A 19821-nucleotide genomic window follows, 5' to 3' on the forward strand; every position below is an offset into this window, starting at 1 on the left:
ACAGGGTGGGAGAAAGAGCGATATCAAAGACAAGATATCAAAGATGTACCTATATAGTGTGTGAATGTACCAGATATATGTTCACATTACACCGGAGCCCAAAAGTGATCACATACACATACATTTAGGCGTTAGGCTTGGAGGCTGTCTGTGTTGAAGGCGGAACCCCAATGGACATCTCACTAATGAGGGGGGAGGGGTAGGCAGTGAGTGTGGGGGTGGGGGGGATGTCAGGGCTGAAAGGTAAAGGGGTGAGAAGTGAATAATGGGAGAGGAGAGGGTGTTGTGGAAGGGAGAGCAGAGAGATTTGGGGGAGGGGTGATTTTTTTGCTGCAGCATGCAGAGCTTCAGATGGCTGGCAGGTCTGTTGTTTGCTCCCTTTGTTTGCTCTCGTCACACCTCCATCCCTCCATCCCTTCCCTCTCACTGACTTCTAACACTTCTCCTCATCCCCCTCCCCCCTTCAGTGCTGCATCCCTTTTTCAGTGTATCCTCTATCCTCGTCCTCATTCTTACCTTGTCTCGCTCCACTCCACCCCTCTCTCTCTCTCCCTGTCCCTCCCTCCCTCCCTCCCTCCCTCCCTCTCACTTTCTCACTCTCTCCCATTCCACCTCTCTGCACCAACCGGAGAGGAAGAGCACATCAGGAAGATCCCGGATGGATGATAAGAACCAAGGTGTCCCTGACTCCTTCTCTGCTTCTATTTTTTCCTTGACGTTTTTTTGATTTATGTTGCATTCTTCCTTCATTATTTTATGTTTGCTCCTTTTAGATTTTTGCATTTCACTCGACCTCTCCCAAACTTCACTACTACCTGCTTGTTCAGTCTCTTTCTTTTTAATTTGCTGTCACAACTCTTTTGCTTCGTCACCATGTCCTTCTTCTCTTCTTCTTTTGTTTGGGTCATTTATTCATCCACCGTCCAGCTCTGTCTTTCTTTGTGGTCCTTTAGTGTGTCCGTCTGTCCGTTCACTGACCGGGAGCCAGGACGGTGTGAAGGTGAGTCCCGTCCAAAGTTTAAGGGCATCTCAGCTGCACATTGACGAACACACACACACACACACACACACACACACACACACACCGACATACACACACACGCCTCTTGGTGGCTAGCATGTCATGTCATGTGTGTAGCTTGTGTGGTTATGTGGAGCTTGTGTGTGATCGAGAGGAATTCTGTTTGACTTGTGCCCTGACTGTGCGATGTATTTGTATAATTTCTTTGTACCAAGACTCAAGAGTATATGTTACCACATGCATGATCTTGGTAACAATCCGGTATTGATAAAACAAAATCGAGTGTTGCAAAAGGTGTATGTGTGTTTGTGCTGGTCTGCGTATGTGTGTCTATGTATCTTTCTTATCGTTTACATATTCTCTCACCCCTTTTCAACTCGAGGGTAACGCTACTCTTCTGCCTACATAAATGTATGACCTTTCAGCCCACCACGGCGTGTGTGTGTGTGTGTGTGTGTGTGTGTGTGTGTGTGTGTGTGTGTGTGTGTGTGTGTGTGTGTGTGTGTGTGTGTGTGTGCGTGTTGTGCGTGTGCGTGTACGTGTGTGTGTGTGTAGGTGTGTGTGTGTGTGTGTCATCAAAATGCAAGAAAATATGATTAATAATATGAATTTATACACAATAAATTAATATAATATTTCATATTATCTTTGATCCTATAATTTTCATACATGATTTTCAGTATATACAAGGTGTAGAGTTGTGGTCTTAGTTGCTTAATGAGGGCAGTGGTGAAAAAATAATAACAAAATAGGTTTGTATAACAACATATGGTGACCTTGTAAAATGATTATTGATTACTGACTTTGTTTCAGGTTACCATACTGGATGAATGGCATAAAGATTCCTATTGTTCATCATTTGGATGTTAGAAAAGTATATTCGAAAGCAAGATTTTGTATCAAGATACATGTACAGTAAATCAGAGGTTCACAAACTTTTATCAGTCATGTCCCTGTGACCAATCACATCCTACCGAGTACCCCAGGCACCACGGACAGCTCACTGACATGTTTTCTTCTTAATTCTGCTGCATAAACAAAAAAGGAATACGTGTGTACATGAATATAAGTAACAATATATGTTGGTTTTGAAAGCAAGTAGTGGTAAATTTCCTCCCTATATATCCTCCCTACTACATTGGAATCGTGGTTCCTTTCAAACCAGATCCAACAATTGGCTCACTCTTAGGGTTCCGTGCTCCCTCTGCAACAAACCCTTAGGTTAGAGGTACTACCATCTGCTACTGTTTTTTAAACGTTTGGTGTTTAATCTCAGCTCAACAAATTGCATCTGTTTTAGTTGTATTTATTTATATATGCTTTATTTGTTTTGCTCATTTTTATTTGTTATTGCTGTTGTGTGCATGTCCGTTGCTGTAAACTCTTCGTCATTGTAAATTAGGGAAACCTCAATGCCCTGCGAGTGTAAATAAAGGTTTGAAATTAAATGAAAATATATATTGTCATGGATAAGTGGATGGGGACTGTTGTTACACTGGGCTGCATACATTGTCGGACCTCCGTCCGACAGAGGTCTATTTGGGAAGGCAAACCGAACACTAAACCGAACCCTAACCCAACTTAATCCTAAACCTAACTCTTACCTCTTTACAGACAGATTTTAATTTGAATAGTTGAGGCATTTTCGACTTTAGAAGTTCTCAATACAACAGATGAATACAGAAACAGTGTATGCCTACTATTATCAACTATTACGTTGTATTGCGATTTTGTGGCAGCAAAGGAAAGCATTATGAAATAGTTAAATCCACAGTGTGAATGTGAGCTTCATGGTGTTATCATATCTCGGATGTGTTTAAAGTATGTCCTATACAATGCTACATCATGGGGTTGGAAATGACGCACAACCCTTTAATAATATGATAATGCAATTGTTGAAATTTTCTCTGAGCCCAAACTATTATCGGACAGTTCATGTCTGCTTTTGCCCCAGCACTCTGGGAGGGGGTAATTGAGGGGGGTAACTGTAAGTTCCTGAATAGTACTTTCAGGAACAATTTCAATTCATTAAAGAAAAATGTTTGGACTTTGAGCAAATCATTCAATCATGTTCTGGCTATATACAGGCTGCATGCAAAGATCCCATTATAAATAAGTATTATTGTATTCTCAGCTATTTATTTGATGCAACCATCCACGTTAAACGCCTATCTGAACGGCTGTTGTTGTGATATGGCCGGAGCAATCCCTGCTAAGCACTAGCTAACCTAAGGCTTTGGAGGGACCCTATTTTACCACCAGATGGTAAATGCTAATACCAAGCCCTTTCAAAATCCTCGCTATATTTAATACATGTAGGCTTTAGAAATTACATGGTGGTGAATTTTTTTTTTTGTGATATCGTTAGCCTCGTAGCATAAACAAAAAAGGGAATACTTATGTACATGAACATACGTAACAATATATGTTGGTTTTGAAAGCCATTAGTGGTAAATTTCCTCCCTATATATAATTGCCTTAGTCATACTTATACCATTTTGTGATGTCTCCCTAACTCTACTCCCCTGACGCTGCTGATTCACTGTGCCTCATTGGCTGTATCCTGAGCCAATCAGAGTGCTTTTAACATTCCATAATCAATGTCTGCCTAAGTCATCTATTTTAATTTGACATTTTTTACATTAAATGTAAGATGAACCATAAAATATGACTTAGGCAATTATGTTATGAGGCTAACAATATTTATTTATGTAAGAAGTGGAAAAAGCACAACGTAATCTCATCTTTAATGAGTAGATCAGAGGCTAGATTAGACTGTCCAACATCAAATGCATTCTAAACAAACAGACCAAGAAGACCATGCAGGACATTGTTTAACAGAGATTATCAGAACTGGCAGTAGGAGAGGAATTCATATTTATTTCTTAAAAATGGGTTACATCATACCATAGTCAATGGTCCAATTGCAAAGTATAAGGAAAACAGGGGGTAGAGGTTAGTAGATGGATTACTTAATTTATCAATGTATCACTGGCTCAATTTTTTCTCATGACACAGAATGATGGGACATCCTTTTTATGAGTCTTTAGAGAAATACACATGAGCATGCATCTAGGCAGACACATGCTGGGGGAGGGGACACCTGCCTCCATTTCCCCCCACAGTTATCTGTCCTAGGGTGCAACTATAAATAGCTTTCCAGAGGTTATATTCCCATGATGCATTTCTCAACAACCCTAATTTACAACAACCCTCATCTTTACAAATCAGACAAATCAGATCAGAAAGCCTGGCCATGTACAACCTGTAACCATTCTATTAAATACCAGTACTTGTTTATTTATCACATTCAACCATCATGGGAATTACCCTGGCATAGTTAGACTATTTTGGGCATCACTTCCGGTTTCCTGTGGCAATGATTCCACCCCCACCAAGGAGAGATTTGTGGAGCTGAAGCCCTGGCCATCAATAGCTACAGCGATGGGTGGATCCTGAGGAGGGTGAAAGGGAGGAGGAGAGCAAGGGAGAGGAGATGAGGGGGTTTACTGTTTCATGGGGAAAGAATGAAGACGAGTAGTGCAACGCAGGCTAAAAGCTGGACACCGTTTATTAACAGAGTGCAAATATAGTGCTGCTTTATTACCTTAGGGTGCTCTATGTGTTAAAAAAAAAACATTCTCATGAAGCCCTGACTGAAAATAATAACTCAATCGTGTGTTCAGAGCACCGTGTATTTTGCTGATTTTGTACATTATTATATGTTATTATTATTATACATTATATATGTATCTGTCCTATTGGATCTGAGATGAATCAGGATGTATGATTTATCATGTTGCTAAATGGGGCTGATCATCTGGCTGATCCTATGCTAGGTTAATACAGAGAGTGGGAGTGAAAGACAGCTGGAGAGAGACTGAATGTAATGTACTCCCAAATAAATATATGATCGTTGACACTATGAAAATGGAATGAATGGTATTAAAGTTAGGGCTAGTGCAGCTTTTAACTCCTGGGCAATCATTGTGGCATGGGGCTATCACGGGCGCAAGCACAGCCGCCAAGAGAGTACATGGGATGACCTGACATTTTCTCACCCCATCACAAGACAGGTTAAAACTAGGAGTCAAGTTTCTAGGAAGGACAAGTTTCAAGGGACCCCCGTGCATAGCACAGCTCCCAGCCCTTCACTGGACCGTAGCAGGCATTTCCTAAGCCCGGCAAACATCAGGGAAAACCAGAGATCAGATGTCAATCCTAGAGGATGACGGCGGGAGGAGAAAGGGCCTACGTTTAGGCTTAGGCAATGCATACTGTACCAATATGGGGAGGAGGGGGGGGCAGCTTCTAGTGCCAAGGGGTCTCAGGGACCGGGTGCTCGAGTTAGGGCGCTCTGGTCCACGAGGGGGCCAGCTAGGCCAGAACACATCATGGTGAAAGGGTAATGCAGTCCTTCATGTCTTGCCCCAGTCTGACAGTATCGGGTAAGAAGGGAAACAGGGCGCCTTTAATCCCTTGGCCCATTATAGAAGTGCCATTCAGCAGGATAGCAATAGCAGCTATAGGGCTCTGGAGAGTAGCCACAGAGGGAACCGCTGCATCTCGGTTATCTCTGAGTTCGGTACCAGGTACCCATAAGCATTTCCACTTACGAATGTGAAATCCAGGCAGGTAGTTAGTGCGCTTATCAAGCTGCCAACCAGGGTAGGAACCCTAGGGAGGTACTGAAAGTCCAGGACACAAACTTTGCCTCTTATTTGCTCAGGAAGGTCTTTCAAGCGAGGAAAGCTAATAACATCAGGCTTAACCACCCTCAGACCGACAAGCTTGTGGAATATCTCCAGCAATATTATTTGGCAGATTTGTCTCTATTGTTGTTATTCATTGGTTTATGTATTGTTTTGGTTGGGCTTATGGGTGGAGCTATACAATGGAGAGCCTTTTCTAAGCCAGTTTTATGTCATTGTTTAGGACAGGGGTCGGCAACCCTAGGCACGCGTGCCACCACTGGCATGGGGCAGCATAATCATTGGCACACAAAAAAAAAAAGTATTTTTTTATTTTATTTTATTATTAAAAGAATTCACAGCACAATGCGGCAGCATAATCATTACTACCGATTGTTTTGACACTTTATTCTGTTTTGGGCATTTCCTCCCAGTGCAAATATGTTTAAATTAGTTACAGAAAGCAGTGTTCTGAAATGGGATCAATTAATAGTTTTTAGAGAAGAAAATATTTAAGTTGCCTGTATGCATTGCCTTCACATGGTTTTGCAAAGCTGTACATGTCTTAAAGATATTGATGTGGATGGTTCCAACACTCTCATATATTCTCATTTTTTACATTTCTCACAGTGCAAATATGTTTTTGAACGAGTTTCTGAAAATGGTTAATGAGGCACACTCATTAACGAGAAAATGTCAAACTGGCACTGCATGTTGAAAAGGTTACTGACCCCTGGTTTAGGAGACTGAATAAGAGAAAGCTATAAATCCTAGTCTTGTGGATAGCTATGCCCGTGTTACAAAGTTGTAACTTCCTTTGTAAAAGGTTAGTTACGTGTGCCTTCTAGTATTGTCTATGTGTAATCTACTGCAGCCTTTTTCAAACACAGTACTGTACAACACAATCTTTCTATAAGAAGGTTACCTAATACAAAATCTTTGTTATTATGAATTGCATTTCAAATTTATTGCAAGGTTTACTGAAGCAACAAAGCACCAGGGATGCTGACAGAGATGAGTTCTGCCAGTATTCTGAGTCCCCCAGCATGTGTCTGTCGAGATGCATGCTCATGCGTGTTTTCCAAATCAATGGGGTTGGTTTAACCATGTGGATTCAAATCAATCAAAACCCATAAGGAGCCTTGTTATGGAGCCTTGAGAAACCCCTTCACTGAAATATTTTAATTGCCTACTGTTTTTGTTTTGAAGTGCGGTGGAAAGGAAACTCAAGGGAATTGCTATACTTGATGAAACCTAACATTGTGTTGGTTTGTAAACTAATGTTTACAGAATTATCTTGAAACATTACAATTTTGGAATAACATTGCAAAATATGTACATACGTGTGTGGGTATGGGCAAGTGTGTGTGTGTGTGTGGGGGGGGGGGGGGGGGGGGGGGTCTGCATGTGACAGGACTGCACCATTCTCCCCTCTGCAGCCGCGTGTCCACGGCTCTGTTCCTATTGCTGCTGTGCCAGTGTAGAACCATCCCTCTCTTTTTTTCCCCCCTCCTCCATCCGGCCAACACTCATTCAAACACACACACACACACACAAACACACACCCACGGAAACACAGAAGTACACGCACACACACACACACACACACACACACACACACACCCACACGACAAAAAAAGAATCCATTGGCATCTACTGAAGGAATTTAACTCGAACACACTGACTGCCCTGCCATCCCGCATTGATATGTATAATTTACGTGCACACACACTCACACACATTCCCATGCAGCTGTCGTTTACTGGCCCATCCTTCTAGGCTCCACCCCCTTCTGGTCAGGTGTCTTCTGCTGCAGTACCACACCTACCCTCTCACCCCCTCCCCTCTCTCTCTCTCCCCCCCTCGCTCTCTCTCACCCCCTCTCCCTCTCTCTTTCTCTCCCTCTCTCTATCCCCCTCTCTCCCTCTCTCTCTCTCTCTCTCTCTCTCTCTCTCTCTCTCTCTCTCTCTCTCTCCTTGTCTCTCTCTTCCTCTCTCTCTCGCCCTCCCCCCCTTTCTGCCTCTCTCTCTCTCTCTCTCTCCCTTTCTCTTTCCCTCCTATCCCCTCTCTCTCCCTCCTATCCCCTCTCTTTTTGTGCGATTGCATCGTTCAGGAGTACAGATGCTGTGTCAGCGGTGCACTTAGTATGCGAGCGGTGCCGTGTCAAAGCCCCTCCTACACACTGCTCCCGCTGCCTCACACAGACACACTCCCTCGGCCACAGACACGGATAAGTGGACATTATATAGACCCTCGCGGGCACGATTGCTGACTCACCGCTCTTACCGCTTATTACTTCCCTTCACCGCCTTCGGTGTCTAGAACGGTACTCTTATGGATGAGTTATTCTGCCTTATATTGTATAAATGAGTTAGTTATGAAAGATTAATGTACAAAAGATACACAAAGATATAAGCGAAAAGTGAAAAGACTTGCTAAGACACTAGGTTTCAGTTGGGTAAACCTTCGCCCCTCTCTCTCTCTCTCTCTCTCTCTTTCTCTCTCCCTCTCTCTCTCACCCCGGCCCCTTCCTCCCTTTTCCTTACCCCCAGACATACATCTTCTCCTTCCTGTCCCATCACATTTTCTCTCTATCCTCTCTCCCTCTTTCATTTCTCTCATCATGCTCCATTTTTCTCTACTCTCACAATGTCTTGGAGAAGAAGGCAGAGTACAGGTACCACAGCTCTCTGTAACCGTAACATCCACTCTCTTTTTTTACTTATTCTTATACCCCTTTCCAACTCCGGGCCATCGCCTCCTCTTCTGCCTACATGTATGTATTACCTTTCAGCCGACCATGGTGTGTGTGTGTGTGTGCGGGCGCATGTGTATTTGTGTGTGCGTGTGTGTATGTGTGTGTGTCTGCGCACGCATGTACGTGTGTGTGCGCGTGTGTATGTGTGTGTGTGTTTGTGTAAGTGTGTGTGTGTGTCTGTGCGAGCGCATGTGTATGTATATGTGCGCGTGTGTATGTGTGTTTGTGTAAGTGTGTGTGTGTGTGTGTGCATGTGTGTGCGTGTGTGTGTGTATGTGTGTGTTGTGGTAACCCAGTGCTCGGTTGGGCCAGGTTCCACGGATGAACGACACTTTTTGCGTGCGGATACGCCGTTAAAGGCATTTATTGAGTACAACTTAAATACAATGAAGGAGACGCGGTCTCTAGGGCCTCCGTGGGCCTCTAGCCTCTAGCCTCTAGCCTCTAGCCTCTAGCCTCTAGCCTCTAGCCTCTAGCCTCTAGCCTCTAGCCTCTAGCCTCTCCCGGACACGAACACTTCCTCCTTGCTCCCGTGCCGTGCTGTGCTGTCCTGGACCTCCTTTTAAGATGGCTCCCCTGCCACCGGCCAGGTGTCCACCAATCACCCTGATTGGGGAGGCGAAAGGGATGCTCTCCGTCGCCGGCTGGTGGGTGGGGGTGGTATATCCCGTCCCTCACGGTCCCTCGGGCCCGTCCAGGCCGAGGTTTACGTGGCGGGATGCCACAGTGTGTCATTGGAGAGTGTACACAAGTTTTCTGAACAGAAATTGTTGGCTATAAAACTGTCCTGAAAGAATGTGATTCATGCTATTGATTCTTAGCTGCTGATTTTACATTTTAAAAGATTTCATAGATGGCCAAGTTAACCCCCATCCTATGTTTATTTATTTCAGACTGGCACGATGATGATCGCCACATTGCTAGGAAATCACAGGAAAGCATCCTGTATGACCAGAGGAGAAGGTAACATCATGGAGGAGCCTCCCTAGCTAACCCGTAGCTAACTACATCCCGGCTCGGACCAAGCAGGAATCTCGGTAAGGACTAGTGAAAGACTTTACTAGATGACAGAAATCTCCCACACCATACCTTATCCTCGAAGGACTTCAAATTGAGTATTATATTATCCACACCGAAGATATTCTTAGAAAATATAAATAAAAAAAGTTTGCATTTGCCTAGATTTATTTGGATTTTATGATTTTCACAAGAAGCTGAGGCGGTATTGTGACGCCATTCTCATGTATTGGCGTGGTGTCTCCCTCTAGAGGATGTATACTCCAACTGCAGTGTTAACGTTAAATAATTTAGAATCACAATGAAGACAGATATCGGCTAAACCATGAATAAGATAATGTGCTGCATACAATTTAGGTGGAGCACAAAAAAACAGTAAGGCATCATGATCACTAATTATAAAATTGAATACAGTTGCAAATAATTGACACATACAAATAGCTCCACTTGTATTATATGAATAGGCCTACGTGGTTATGTCGCTGCAAAACGCACAAAGCTATGAGGGGCCGTCTGGGACAGAATTCATACTTGGTCTTACACACACTATTATACTCTCTCACATACACTATTATACTCTCTCACATACACTATTATACTCTCTCACATACACTATTATACTCTCTCACATACACTACTACTCTCTCTCGCATACACTACTATACTCTCTTACACACACTACTATACTCTCTTACATACACTACTATACTCTCTTACATACACTACTATACCCTCTCACATACACTACTATTCTCTCTCACATACACTGCTAAACTCTCTCACATACACGACTATACACTCTCATACTTACATGTAAAAGGAGTTTAATAGTTTGAATGAAACGGAAGTGAGTTTGAATGAAACGGAAGTGAGTTTGAATGAAACGGAAATGAGTTTGAAATGTTCATAAGAGTCCGCAGAAATCGAATATCAATATTATTTTAGTGTAATTACATTGTGTATATGCAAGCCATCTTATACAAAGCAGCCGAAAAATAGAAAACCGAAACGCTACTATGTTTTTTTTTTAGAAAACTGTCTGATTCATTGAATCCGCTGTGTTTGCCAGGGTCTCAGGGTTTTCCGACTCTGGGGAAGAGCCTGCTAGTTTACGCACACCCCTTGCGCATTTGTTTTCTCAACCACACGTGAGACGTTGTTGGACATGCTGGATATCGTCAGAAAGGTATTTTCATTGGCTATTGGGATATCTAAGGCCCGTCCCCGACCCTTGCTGTCTGCTGGTGTAGCTGTCAATCAAAGTATACACGCACCGTTTTGATAGTGATCGCCTCATTGGCTTGTAAGGATTGTAAACAAGGAAGTATTGGTCTTACAGACATGTGGGAGGGCTCTATGTCACCCTGGCAAACACAGCGGATTCAATGAATCAGACGACAATAGCAGAATTCAAACCCTGAATCGCAGTTTTCTAAAAAAAAAACATAGTAGCGTTTCGGTTTTCTATTTTTCGGCTGCTTTGTATAAGATGGCTTGTGCATATACACAATGTAATTACACTAAAATAATATTGATATTCTTTTTCTGCGGACTCTTCTGAACATTTCAAACTCACTTCCGTTTCATTCAAACTCACTTCCGTTTCATTCAAACTCACTTCCGTTTCATTCAAACTATTAAACTCCTTTTACATGTAAGTATGAGAGTGTATAGTCGTGTATGTGAGAGAGTATAGTAGTGTATGTGAGAGAGAATAGTAGTGTATGTGAGAGGGTATAGTAGTGTATGTAAGAGAGTATAGTAGTGTATGTAAGAGAGTATAGTAGTGTATGTAAGAGAGTATAGTAGTGTATGTGAGAGAGAGTAGTAGTGTATGTGAGAGAGTATAATAGTGTATGTGAGAGAGTATAATAGTGTATGTGAGAGAGTATAATAGTGTGTGTAAGACCAAGTATGAATTCTGTCCCAGACGACCCCTCATACAAAGCCAAACGTCTTCATGTAGCCTACCACAGACTGCTGCAGACACAATACATTTCAGCATTAGTTTTGGAGCATGACAGTAGTTGCTGTGTTGAGTATGTTTAGTTGTTCCTTGGTTTGTTTGATCAGATTGTGAGCCACGGTTAGAGATCACTGTTGGTCGGATAATAGACCTCTGAAGAATAAGTAGTAGGCTACCGCCTCCGAGGGTTCCATCGGTCAAATGTCTATTGGAAATAACATGCGGTTTTTGAATGATCGTGCATCACAAAACTCTGTAGGTGGCGAAGAATTAAAAGCTGCTCACGTTTTGAACTACAAATTTTTTCCATCTAGATTCCACTTGGGTTTTGGATTGTCGGTGTCGTTAATGCTTCATCATAATAGTTGACTACTTTAACGGCACCGATAATCCAAAACCCAAGTGGCAAGGGACTTATTCTTCAGAGGTCTAGACTATGGCTAAGGGCTATTTGTTTATCTGTGGATTATACCAACTAGATGAGATCATGGCTCAATTTCATTACATTATCCTCCCTTTGGTTTGTACATTGCTATGGAAGAAAGGTTCTGTAATCTGATTCCTCTTTAGATACTGATTATGAAACGAATATGACAATAGTCCTAAATGACAGTTTATGTTATCTTTATCATTTAATGGAGGCCTATACAAATAGGTGACCTTACTGCTCAAAAAAACTGCAATACTTCACAGTTAAATGAAAGACTGTACTGAAATGTCCCTTTGAAGGCCTCCCTGTTCTGCCATGTTTCCAGGACCACACTCTTCCTCACAGTGGAGGATTGACATGCCTCCCCCCCTGAGTTAAGACACATTGAGAGGATGATGTTGAACATAGTCATGAAATAAAATCTTCAACTGGGTCCTCAGTGTGATGGGAACGGTAAACACAAAATGCCCAATGATGCACGTACGTGTCCATACATTTCATTAGAGGATTTGTAAAAGTAAGTAAACAACTCACTCTTGGGAGTTTTAATGATTACCAGTTGCTCCTCGACATGGCAGCCTGACTAGTCATTCCATGATGATGGATCTCAATGGGTTATAATAGGATCTCTATCGTACTATAAATGGTGCTCTGCGCTCTCTCTTGCCCTCTGTACATGGCAATGTTGCCATGGTAACCACAGACAAAAACCAAAGCAACTGAGGCAGCTCCCCACCCTCTCCTCTGCAGCCTCCAGTGGACCTTTGTTCTTATGATGCATGCAACATAAACATCAATTGTGTTTAAGCTGGTCCATTCTAAAAATACACCCCTTTCTCTTGCTCTGTGGGACGTTATAGCCGTGCAAATAAAATATTTTCCCTTTTTCTTTAAAGCTAATGGCCTAATTCACCCAGATTCTTCCTTTCTCTTTTACTTAATCTCTCTATCTCTCTATCTGCATCCTGAGCATTCTCTTGTTGCCATGGCCTGCCCAGCAACAATACAGCAGGAATAAAACAGTGAAAGATGGAGAGTTGTTGTCATTAACTGTAGTCAGGGATGTCAACATGGCTGCCTTTGCGTCTCTCTGCTTACACCCACCTGAGCATCCTCTCCCCATGCCTCTCTCCAGAGAAAAGGAGTGGAAAGAAGAAAGTGGTTAGGAGGGATTGGTTTAATATATTGCTTCTGCTCCACGACTGCCTTTTTTTTGTAGCAGAACAGCATCTGGATCCTACAGGTTTTAAGACTTTGGAAAGTACATTATCTTGAAGCAAATAGGCTAGAAGTTGTATTAATCAATTATTGATTGTGTTATCATTAGGCTACAGCAATACAGGATGTCGATGTAAACTCTGAGGGGAAGCAGGGACAGATCCATCCTTTTGTCTCCTCCCTAAAACTCACAACCGTGAGATCAACCCTCATATGGCTACAGCCACTGCAACTACATCCACAGCCTCTCTATACTTAAGAGTTTAGCCTTTTTCTTTTACATAGGCCTACATATATCGATATCGATAGCCAACATCGATTGGGTGGTTTATATTATTCTAAACGACTCTATATTTTGTACGGATATAACAATGTTGCCCACATGGACGCTCCCGCAGGATAAAAACATTGGCGTTCAGCTGATGTGTTTGACTTTGCTGCTCGCGCTCACTGGTAAGCAACAGACAGCACGAGCACCGCCGCTTCCAGAACGCCTCGGCACGGATGCACGATATGATCAATAGAACGCTTCTAGAGCGCCGCGGCACGGATACAAGATATGATCAATAGAACGCTTCTAGAAGACCTCGGCACAGATATACAATATGATCAATAAAACGCGTCTAGAACGCCTCAGCACGGATACACAATATGATCAATAGAAAGGCGTCAGGTCTTTAGTTTTATTGTCAACGCCCCATACTTTCATTTAGTTCGAGGCGCTCTTCCTTCTGACAATATGAGTCAAAATTACTGTTTATATTATATTGCAACATCACAAGTTGAGGAATTTATCACAGAAAGCGATGGCATATTTTAGGTTGTAAGTTTTAAGACGAACACATCGCAATAGAACCTCCGACGACCCATGTACGCTACATTCGACGGATATTCAGTCCAGTTCCAGCCGCGACTTCACGGAATATTAATATGCAGGAATGATCATATTTCTTTCAATAGCTTCCATGCCATGTGACCCAGTGACTCCAAACCAGTATCCAATTGTAGAACTAAACCCTAAGAATAAGACACACCACTTGTTATAGTATGTTATTGCTTCCTCTATTTTATATGAATATTAATATGCCGGAATGATCATATTTCTTTCAATAGCTTCCATGCCATGTGACCCAGTGACTCCAAACCTGTATCCAATTGTAGAACTAAACCCTAAGAATAGGACACACCACTTTCTATGGTATTTTAGTGCTTTCTCTATTTTATATGAATATTAATATGCAGGAATGATCATATTTCTTTCAATAGCTTCCATGCCATGTGACCAAGTGACTCCAATCCAGTAGAGGAAGCAATAAAATACTATAACAAGTGGTGTGTTATAGAAATATGATCATTCCTGCATATTAATATTCATATAAAATAGAGAAAGCACTAAAGTACCATAAAAAGTGGTGTGTCCTATTCGGGTTTAGTTCTACAATTGGATACAGGTTTGGAGTCACTGGGTCACATGGCATGGAAGCTATTGAAAGAAATATGATCATTCCTGCATATTAATATTCATATAAAATAGAGGAAGCAATAAAATACTATAACAAGTGGTGTGTCTTATTCTTAGGGTTTAGTTCTACAATTGGATACTGGTTTGGAGTCACTGGGTCACATGGCATGGAAGCTATTGAAAATACTGCAAGTATTTTGTATTGATATATTTACGTGAAGTAATTTATTGACGGTCCCTAAATCAGTTTCCAGCGATTAACCGCGAGGCTCTGCGAGGTGTGCTAACCGTTCTCCTGCAGCTATTGCCGGGCAAATCTCCGTGGAGTCGCGGCTGGAACTGGACTGAATATCCGTCGAATATCCAACCTAAAACTAACTTCACCGCGGTATAGTTAGAAGTAATACATTTATGCATTATGTTATTTGCTCAATTTTGACAACCTCTTGGTAGCCTACCCTAGAAAGCACATTTAACTGTGACTGATCCAAAACGAAGGAAATCCTTTACTATGTACAGACTCAGTGAGCACAGCCTCGCCTTCGAGAGAGTGAAGGATATTGGATATATTCGATATATATTGAATATATATTGAATATATCCAATATATATTTTCGATATATTGAATAGATATATAGCCTACTGGATGTATTCCATATCCAGCCAATTTAGCCTGCCATATTCATCACCCCTCTCCTATTTCTTGTTTGCAAAGTCTGAGAAACGTGTTGAAGGAGTGTTGAGTGTTACTGAAAAGACAACATTTTCTTCATTATGAAGTCTTCGGCTTTGAACTTCAGGTGACCTTTCTCCAATTATCACGAGAATTTAGGTGAGTGACAGCTCACCGGCCTGTGGTGGCCTGGGAAGGATATTGGATATATTCAATATATATTCAATATATCCCATATATATTTTGACTACATTGAATACATATTGAATATATATATATACACTGGATATATTCAATATCGAGCCAATTTAGCCTTCTATATTTATCATCCCCCTTCTATTTCTTGTTTGCAAAGGCTGACACACTTCAAATGTTAAAACACATTGTACAATGTTGTACAATAACTTTATCTTTCAATATTTATTGACAGATTTCTAAATGTTTACATTTATAAGCGTGCATGTGTGTGTGTTTGTGTGTGTGCGTGCATGTGTGTGTGTGTGTGTGTGTGTGCGTGTGTATGTGTGTGCGTGTGTGTGCTATTTGTGTGCGTGTTTATTTGCGTGTGTGTTTATTTATTTATAATTTGGAATATGAAATGATGGTTCATGAGAATGGGCCGTCTCTGTTTTCTCACAGGTTGCTCCGGCATGGATGTCATAATGGCGTCTCCCAAAAACGTCACTGCCTTGAACGGAACGGAGGTCAAAATCTCCTGCATATTCCAGTCCTGTTACAAGATGGACCCTTCCGTATTCGTCATGAACTGGACCTTTCAGGAAACAAAGAATGATACTGAAAAAATGGTAAGACACAGGCCTAATGTTCATGATCATGATCGATCTGGAATCAACAGTTAATCCAGCAGGCATCTGTGATGTTTATTATAACAATACACAATATACTGTATTACAGCATTGACGGTAAAGTTGCTCCCAACCTTTTCTGGCCAGTGAATCCATTTCTAGCTCTGAAAAAGTTTCCGACCCCAACTTAACCTTGTGCGTCTGCTTCCACACAAATAGCTTTTAGCCAATCACCATCTGCCGGTAATATCAATGTCCCGGTGAATGAGTCTGCTAAACATTGAGTAGTTTGCTCATGGCTATGAATTATTGTCCGTTTTTATACACAGGACGCCGATGAGACCTTTGAAAATATTTGTAGTCATCACATCACAGCTTATGTCAGCTTTCTCTTGCTATCCCATAGGGATAATACGGGTCCTGACCCCAAGGTTGGGAACCACTGCATTACACTCTTGTATGTCCTGTGTGGAAAGCTCTTTCCTTCACCTGTTTTCTGTCTCTCTGACCCCCCCTCGCCCCCAAGTTAATGAAGTTCGACAAAAAGAAAGGTATGGTTCCCCTCCGACTGGATCACTTCGGGGACCGCGTGAAGTTTGTGGGAAACCTGGAGAAGAACGACATGTCCATCACGCTGTCGGAGGTGGAGGTGAAGGACGAGGGTTACTACCACTGCAACATCATCAACCACCCTGACCGGAACGCGGGACGCAATAACATCACGCTCCTCGTGGTGTTGGAACGTACGCTCTCTTCCTCTCTTTTCTCGTTCTCTCGACCTATTACGGAAAGAATACAGTACAGATGATGCCTTTATTCAGCATTTCTCTCCAAAATACACACTTTGTAACTGAGAACTTTGAAATTTTCATAAATCGTTTCAACTCGATTATATTAGTTTGGAGATTGTTTGACTCAAAAATCGAAATCGCGATCAAAATTTGATAAATTGCAACGCCCTACAGTACAGATCAGTACAATTCTATCTTCTGCAATACAATACATTGCAACTCTATTGTCCACACAAGGTGGAAAATTGCCTTTGGCTTCACTACGGAACTAGATAAACATAAGAACATTACAGTTCAACAATGAAAAACATAAAACACATGACGAAACATACACAAATCTGCAAAAGTTTTACAAAACATGCATATTTGAGGGTGTTTTTCTCTTGAGTTTAGGAGGGTTATATATTTCCAAAAAGCATTTGGGAATATACAGACATCTTGAACCATTAACGTTCTCTTGATGTGTTGTATTAACCTTAAAATTGGTTACTGCATAATCCCAGCTAACGCCTTCAGTTTTTACCAAATTGTTGCTCATTGACTTTTCTGTCTGGCTATTGAAAAGTGAAGCTACAGTTTTGGAATAAGTATAAGGAATAAGTATCAAGGTCCCTATTTGATCAAATATATTACAGAATAATGTGTTAATGTCATATTTAACTATTTATATTATGGATTTTTAAGTTCAGGCTTAATGGCGAGCCAGCTGTTTAATAATATATGATACAGCAGAGAACAATACACACTCAACCTCCTCGTCTCCACCCATTCCCCCCCCCCTACACCGCACTCTCTAGTTTCCACTCCCGAAGACACCACCAACGCTGTAGCCATCGGGGCGTCGGTGGGCGGGGCGTTGGCGCTGCTGATCCTCTCCATGGTGGTGGTGAAGTGCCTCCGACACCACAAGAAACAGGAGCTGATATCAGAGGAGAAGATGGAGGAGGAGGAGAAGCTGGAGGCCGAGGTCGTAACAGAGGAGGGGACCAAGTAAGTTATTAAGTCATAGCAATTATAGACCTTGATAGTTTTACCAAGATACAATTCAGGAATAAATAATTATTTAATGTTTATTCTGCTCGTCAAAGGAGTTTGACGATTGTTACAGTACATGCATTTTATCTTTAGTGTTTTAAGTTAATTATCGCACCATATATAATTAAACCATGTTTTTTGGACAAGCAGTTATATATCCAGTCACAATGCATATCTTGAAAACCCTAATTGTTAAATTGGTGAGAAAACACCACTCAATAATGACAAAGAAAATATTGTTTTGCAAAGATTGTAGTACAACAAGGCACTGGTCTTGGTTGGACTATCGCTATGAGAGCAGTAATATTGTAAAACTCTTTTCTGTGTGGATCTATCAATTCAATGTTTGGTGGTTACTTTGTCTTTGTTATTGTGACTTCTATGTTCAATACTTACATTTACAAACATTAAACAGGTTTCTGATTTATGTGATCGACGGTTTTCCTACACCTTCTAGTAATGGAATAAATAAATAAATGTTTTTATTTATTATTATTATAAAAATAATTGAATGATTGCGTTTAATTCAAGATGCTAAATTTGAATTTTTTCAAATGATGCCCAAATGTTAGGTTGAGTTTTTTAACGTACAGTGTGAGTATTGTGCTCTGCACAATTGTATGACTACATCTGCACACGATATAGCAGTAAATTAACAGTTAATCATTATCTTTGTCTCTCTTTTTCAGACAAGGATACTCCTTACCTGAAGATGCATAGTATCCCTGGCTTGGTCGTTGCCTAGTGACAATCTCCTTCTATGTGTGTGTGTGTGTGTGTGTGTGTGTGTGTGTGTGTGTGTGTGTGTTTGTGGATGTGTGTGTGTGTGTGTGTGTTTGTGCGTGAGTGCGTGCATGTGTGTGCGCGTGCGTGCGTGTGTGTGGTGGTTTGTGTGTGTGCGTAATGATTCATCTCTTTTCCATCGTTGTGAGCCCTAAATCTTCTACTATATCATACATGTGCCAGGAAGATTATACCACTTAATATTTGCATTCACATACACCACTAAGCATGCTTGTAATGAAGCATCTCATATGACAGCACACATAGCAAAGGCGATATATCGCCATATATAGTCAAATAAAATGTCAAAATAGCATAACCATTACAGGCTAATATTATTGAGCAGCAATACCTTTAGCCTGTAGTCAGTAGGTTTTGCACATGGGATGTGGAAAATGTGCACGACATTGTAACTTTGTGATCGATTGGGGCTCCATTAAGTTTGCTTCATTTCGGACAGTGATTAATGACGGTTTCATTGAAAGTGGCTTGTTATTATCAGCAGTGTGTGGGCCGATCGTAACAGGTACCTTCTCATCATGGTTAGGATGATACAGAAAATTTGAACTTTGCAGCCAATTAAGTTTGTTCTTAAGTTGGCTACTGAAAAATATGTTGATGTATTTTTTTGGGTATTCCACTGAAAATCATGTGTATGGTGAAATGATGCTTTCCTATTTGATAACAATCACCACTATGGTCTTTACAAAGCTTGATTCAAAAATCACTTCACATAAACAAACATGTTTGATTTAGTAGCAAATACCTCCGGTGAATATTCTTGTTGAGTTTTAGGTTAGTAACTACTTCCTTGGCTGAGAAGCTCTTGCACAGGCTACTAATTGTGAGGCTACGTGTTTGAATTAGTCTTTCTATGAATGTTAGGCGTTGCGCGTTTATCTCACTTTCTTCATCAAATTCATTCTGGGGAAAATCTTTCATGCACTTATGCGATTCTATTCATATTCCTAAATAAAGAAAGGTACAATGGAAATGGTAGCCTACTTATTTAGTGAAATGCAATATCCAGGCATTATGCTTGTGCATGTTGTGATTGCTGATTCAGTATTCACACTAATAAGAAAAATAAAGATTTCAGCATTCACACTAATAAAGATTTCAATATCTAGAGTGTGAATGCTGATACAGCATTCACACTATGAATGAAAC

At 41.3% G+C, this 19821-nt stretch overlaps 1 protein-coding gene across 2 annotated transcripts; it reads left to right on the plus strand.

Moving 5' to 3' along the window:
- Positions 1-608: 608 nt before the first annotated feature.
- On the plus strand, positions 609-19645 carry scn2b (sodium channel, voltage-gated, type II, beta). Of its 2 annotated transcripts, XM_060075778.1 has the most exons (6): positions 609-1000; positions 9364-9507; positions 15876-16042; positions 16569-16785; positions 17631-17823; positions 18558-19645. In XM_060075778.1, exons 3-6 carry the CDS (start codon positions 15887-15889, stop codon positions 18586-18588), a joined length of 597 nt encoding a protein of 198 aa, XP_059931761.1. In that variant the 5' UTR covers positions 609-1000; positions 9364-9507; positions 15876-15886; the 3' UTR covers positions 18589-19645. The 2 variants fall into 2 exon arrangements, with proteins under 2 accessions (XP_059931761.1, XP_059931760.1); XM_060075777.1 differs by lacking the exons at positions 609-1000; positions 9364-9507 and adding an exon at positions 13287-13554.
- The last annotated feature ends 176 nt before the right edge of the window (positions 19646-19821 follow it).

Source organism: Gadus macrocephalus, chromosome 16 (assembly GCF_031168955.1).
Source record: "Gadus macrocephalus chromosome 16, ASM3116895v1".
Taxonomy (NCBI): Eukaryota; Metazoa; Chordata; class Actinopteri; order Gadiformes; family Gadidae; genus Gadus; species Gadus macrocephalus.

What these genes read in the sequence shown, in the direction of transcription:
- scn2b (XM_060075777.1), top strand. Translation starts at nt 13,473, where the DNA reads ATGTTGCCCACATGGACGCTCCCGCAGGATAAAAACATTGGCGTTCAG. An exon ending in GCTCCTCGTGGTGTTGGAAC is followed by an intron (nt 16,786 to 17,630) that starts GTACGCTCTCTT and finishes CGCACTCTCTAG; the next exon opens with TTTCCACTCCCGAAGACACC. An exon ending in GTAACAGAGGAGGGGACCAA is followed by an intron (nt 17,824 to 18,557) that starts GTAAGTTATTAA and finishes TCTCTTTTTCAG; the next exon opens with ACAAGGATACTCCTTACCTG.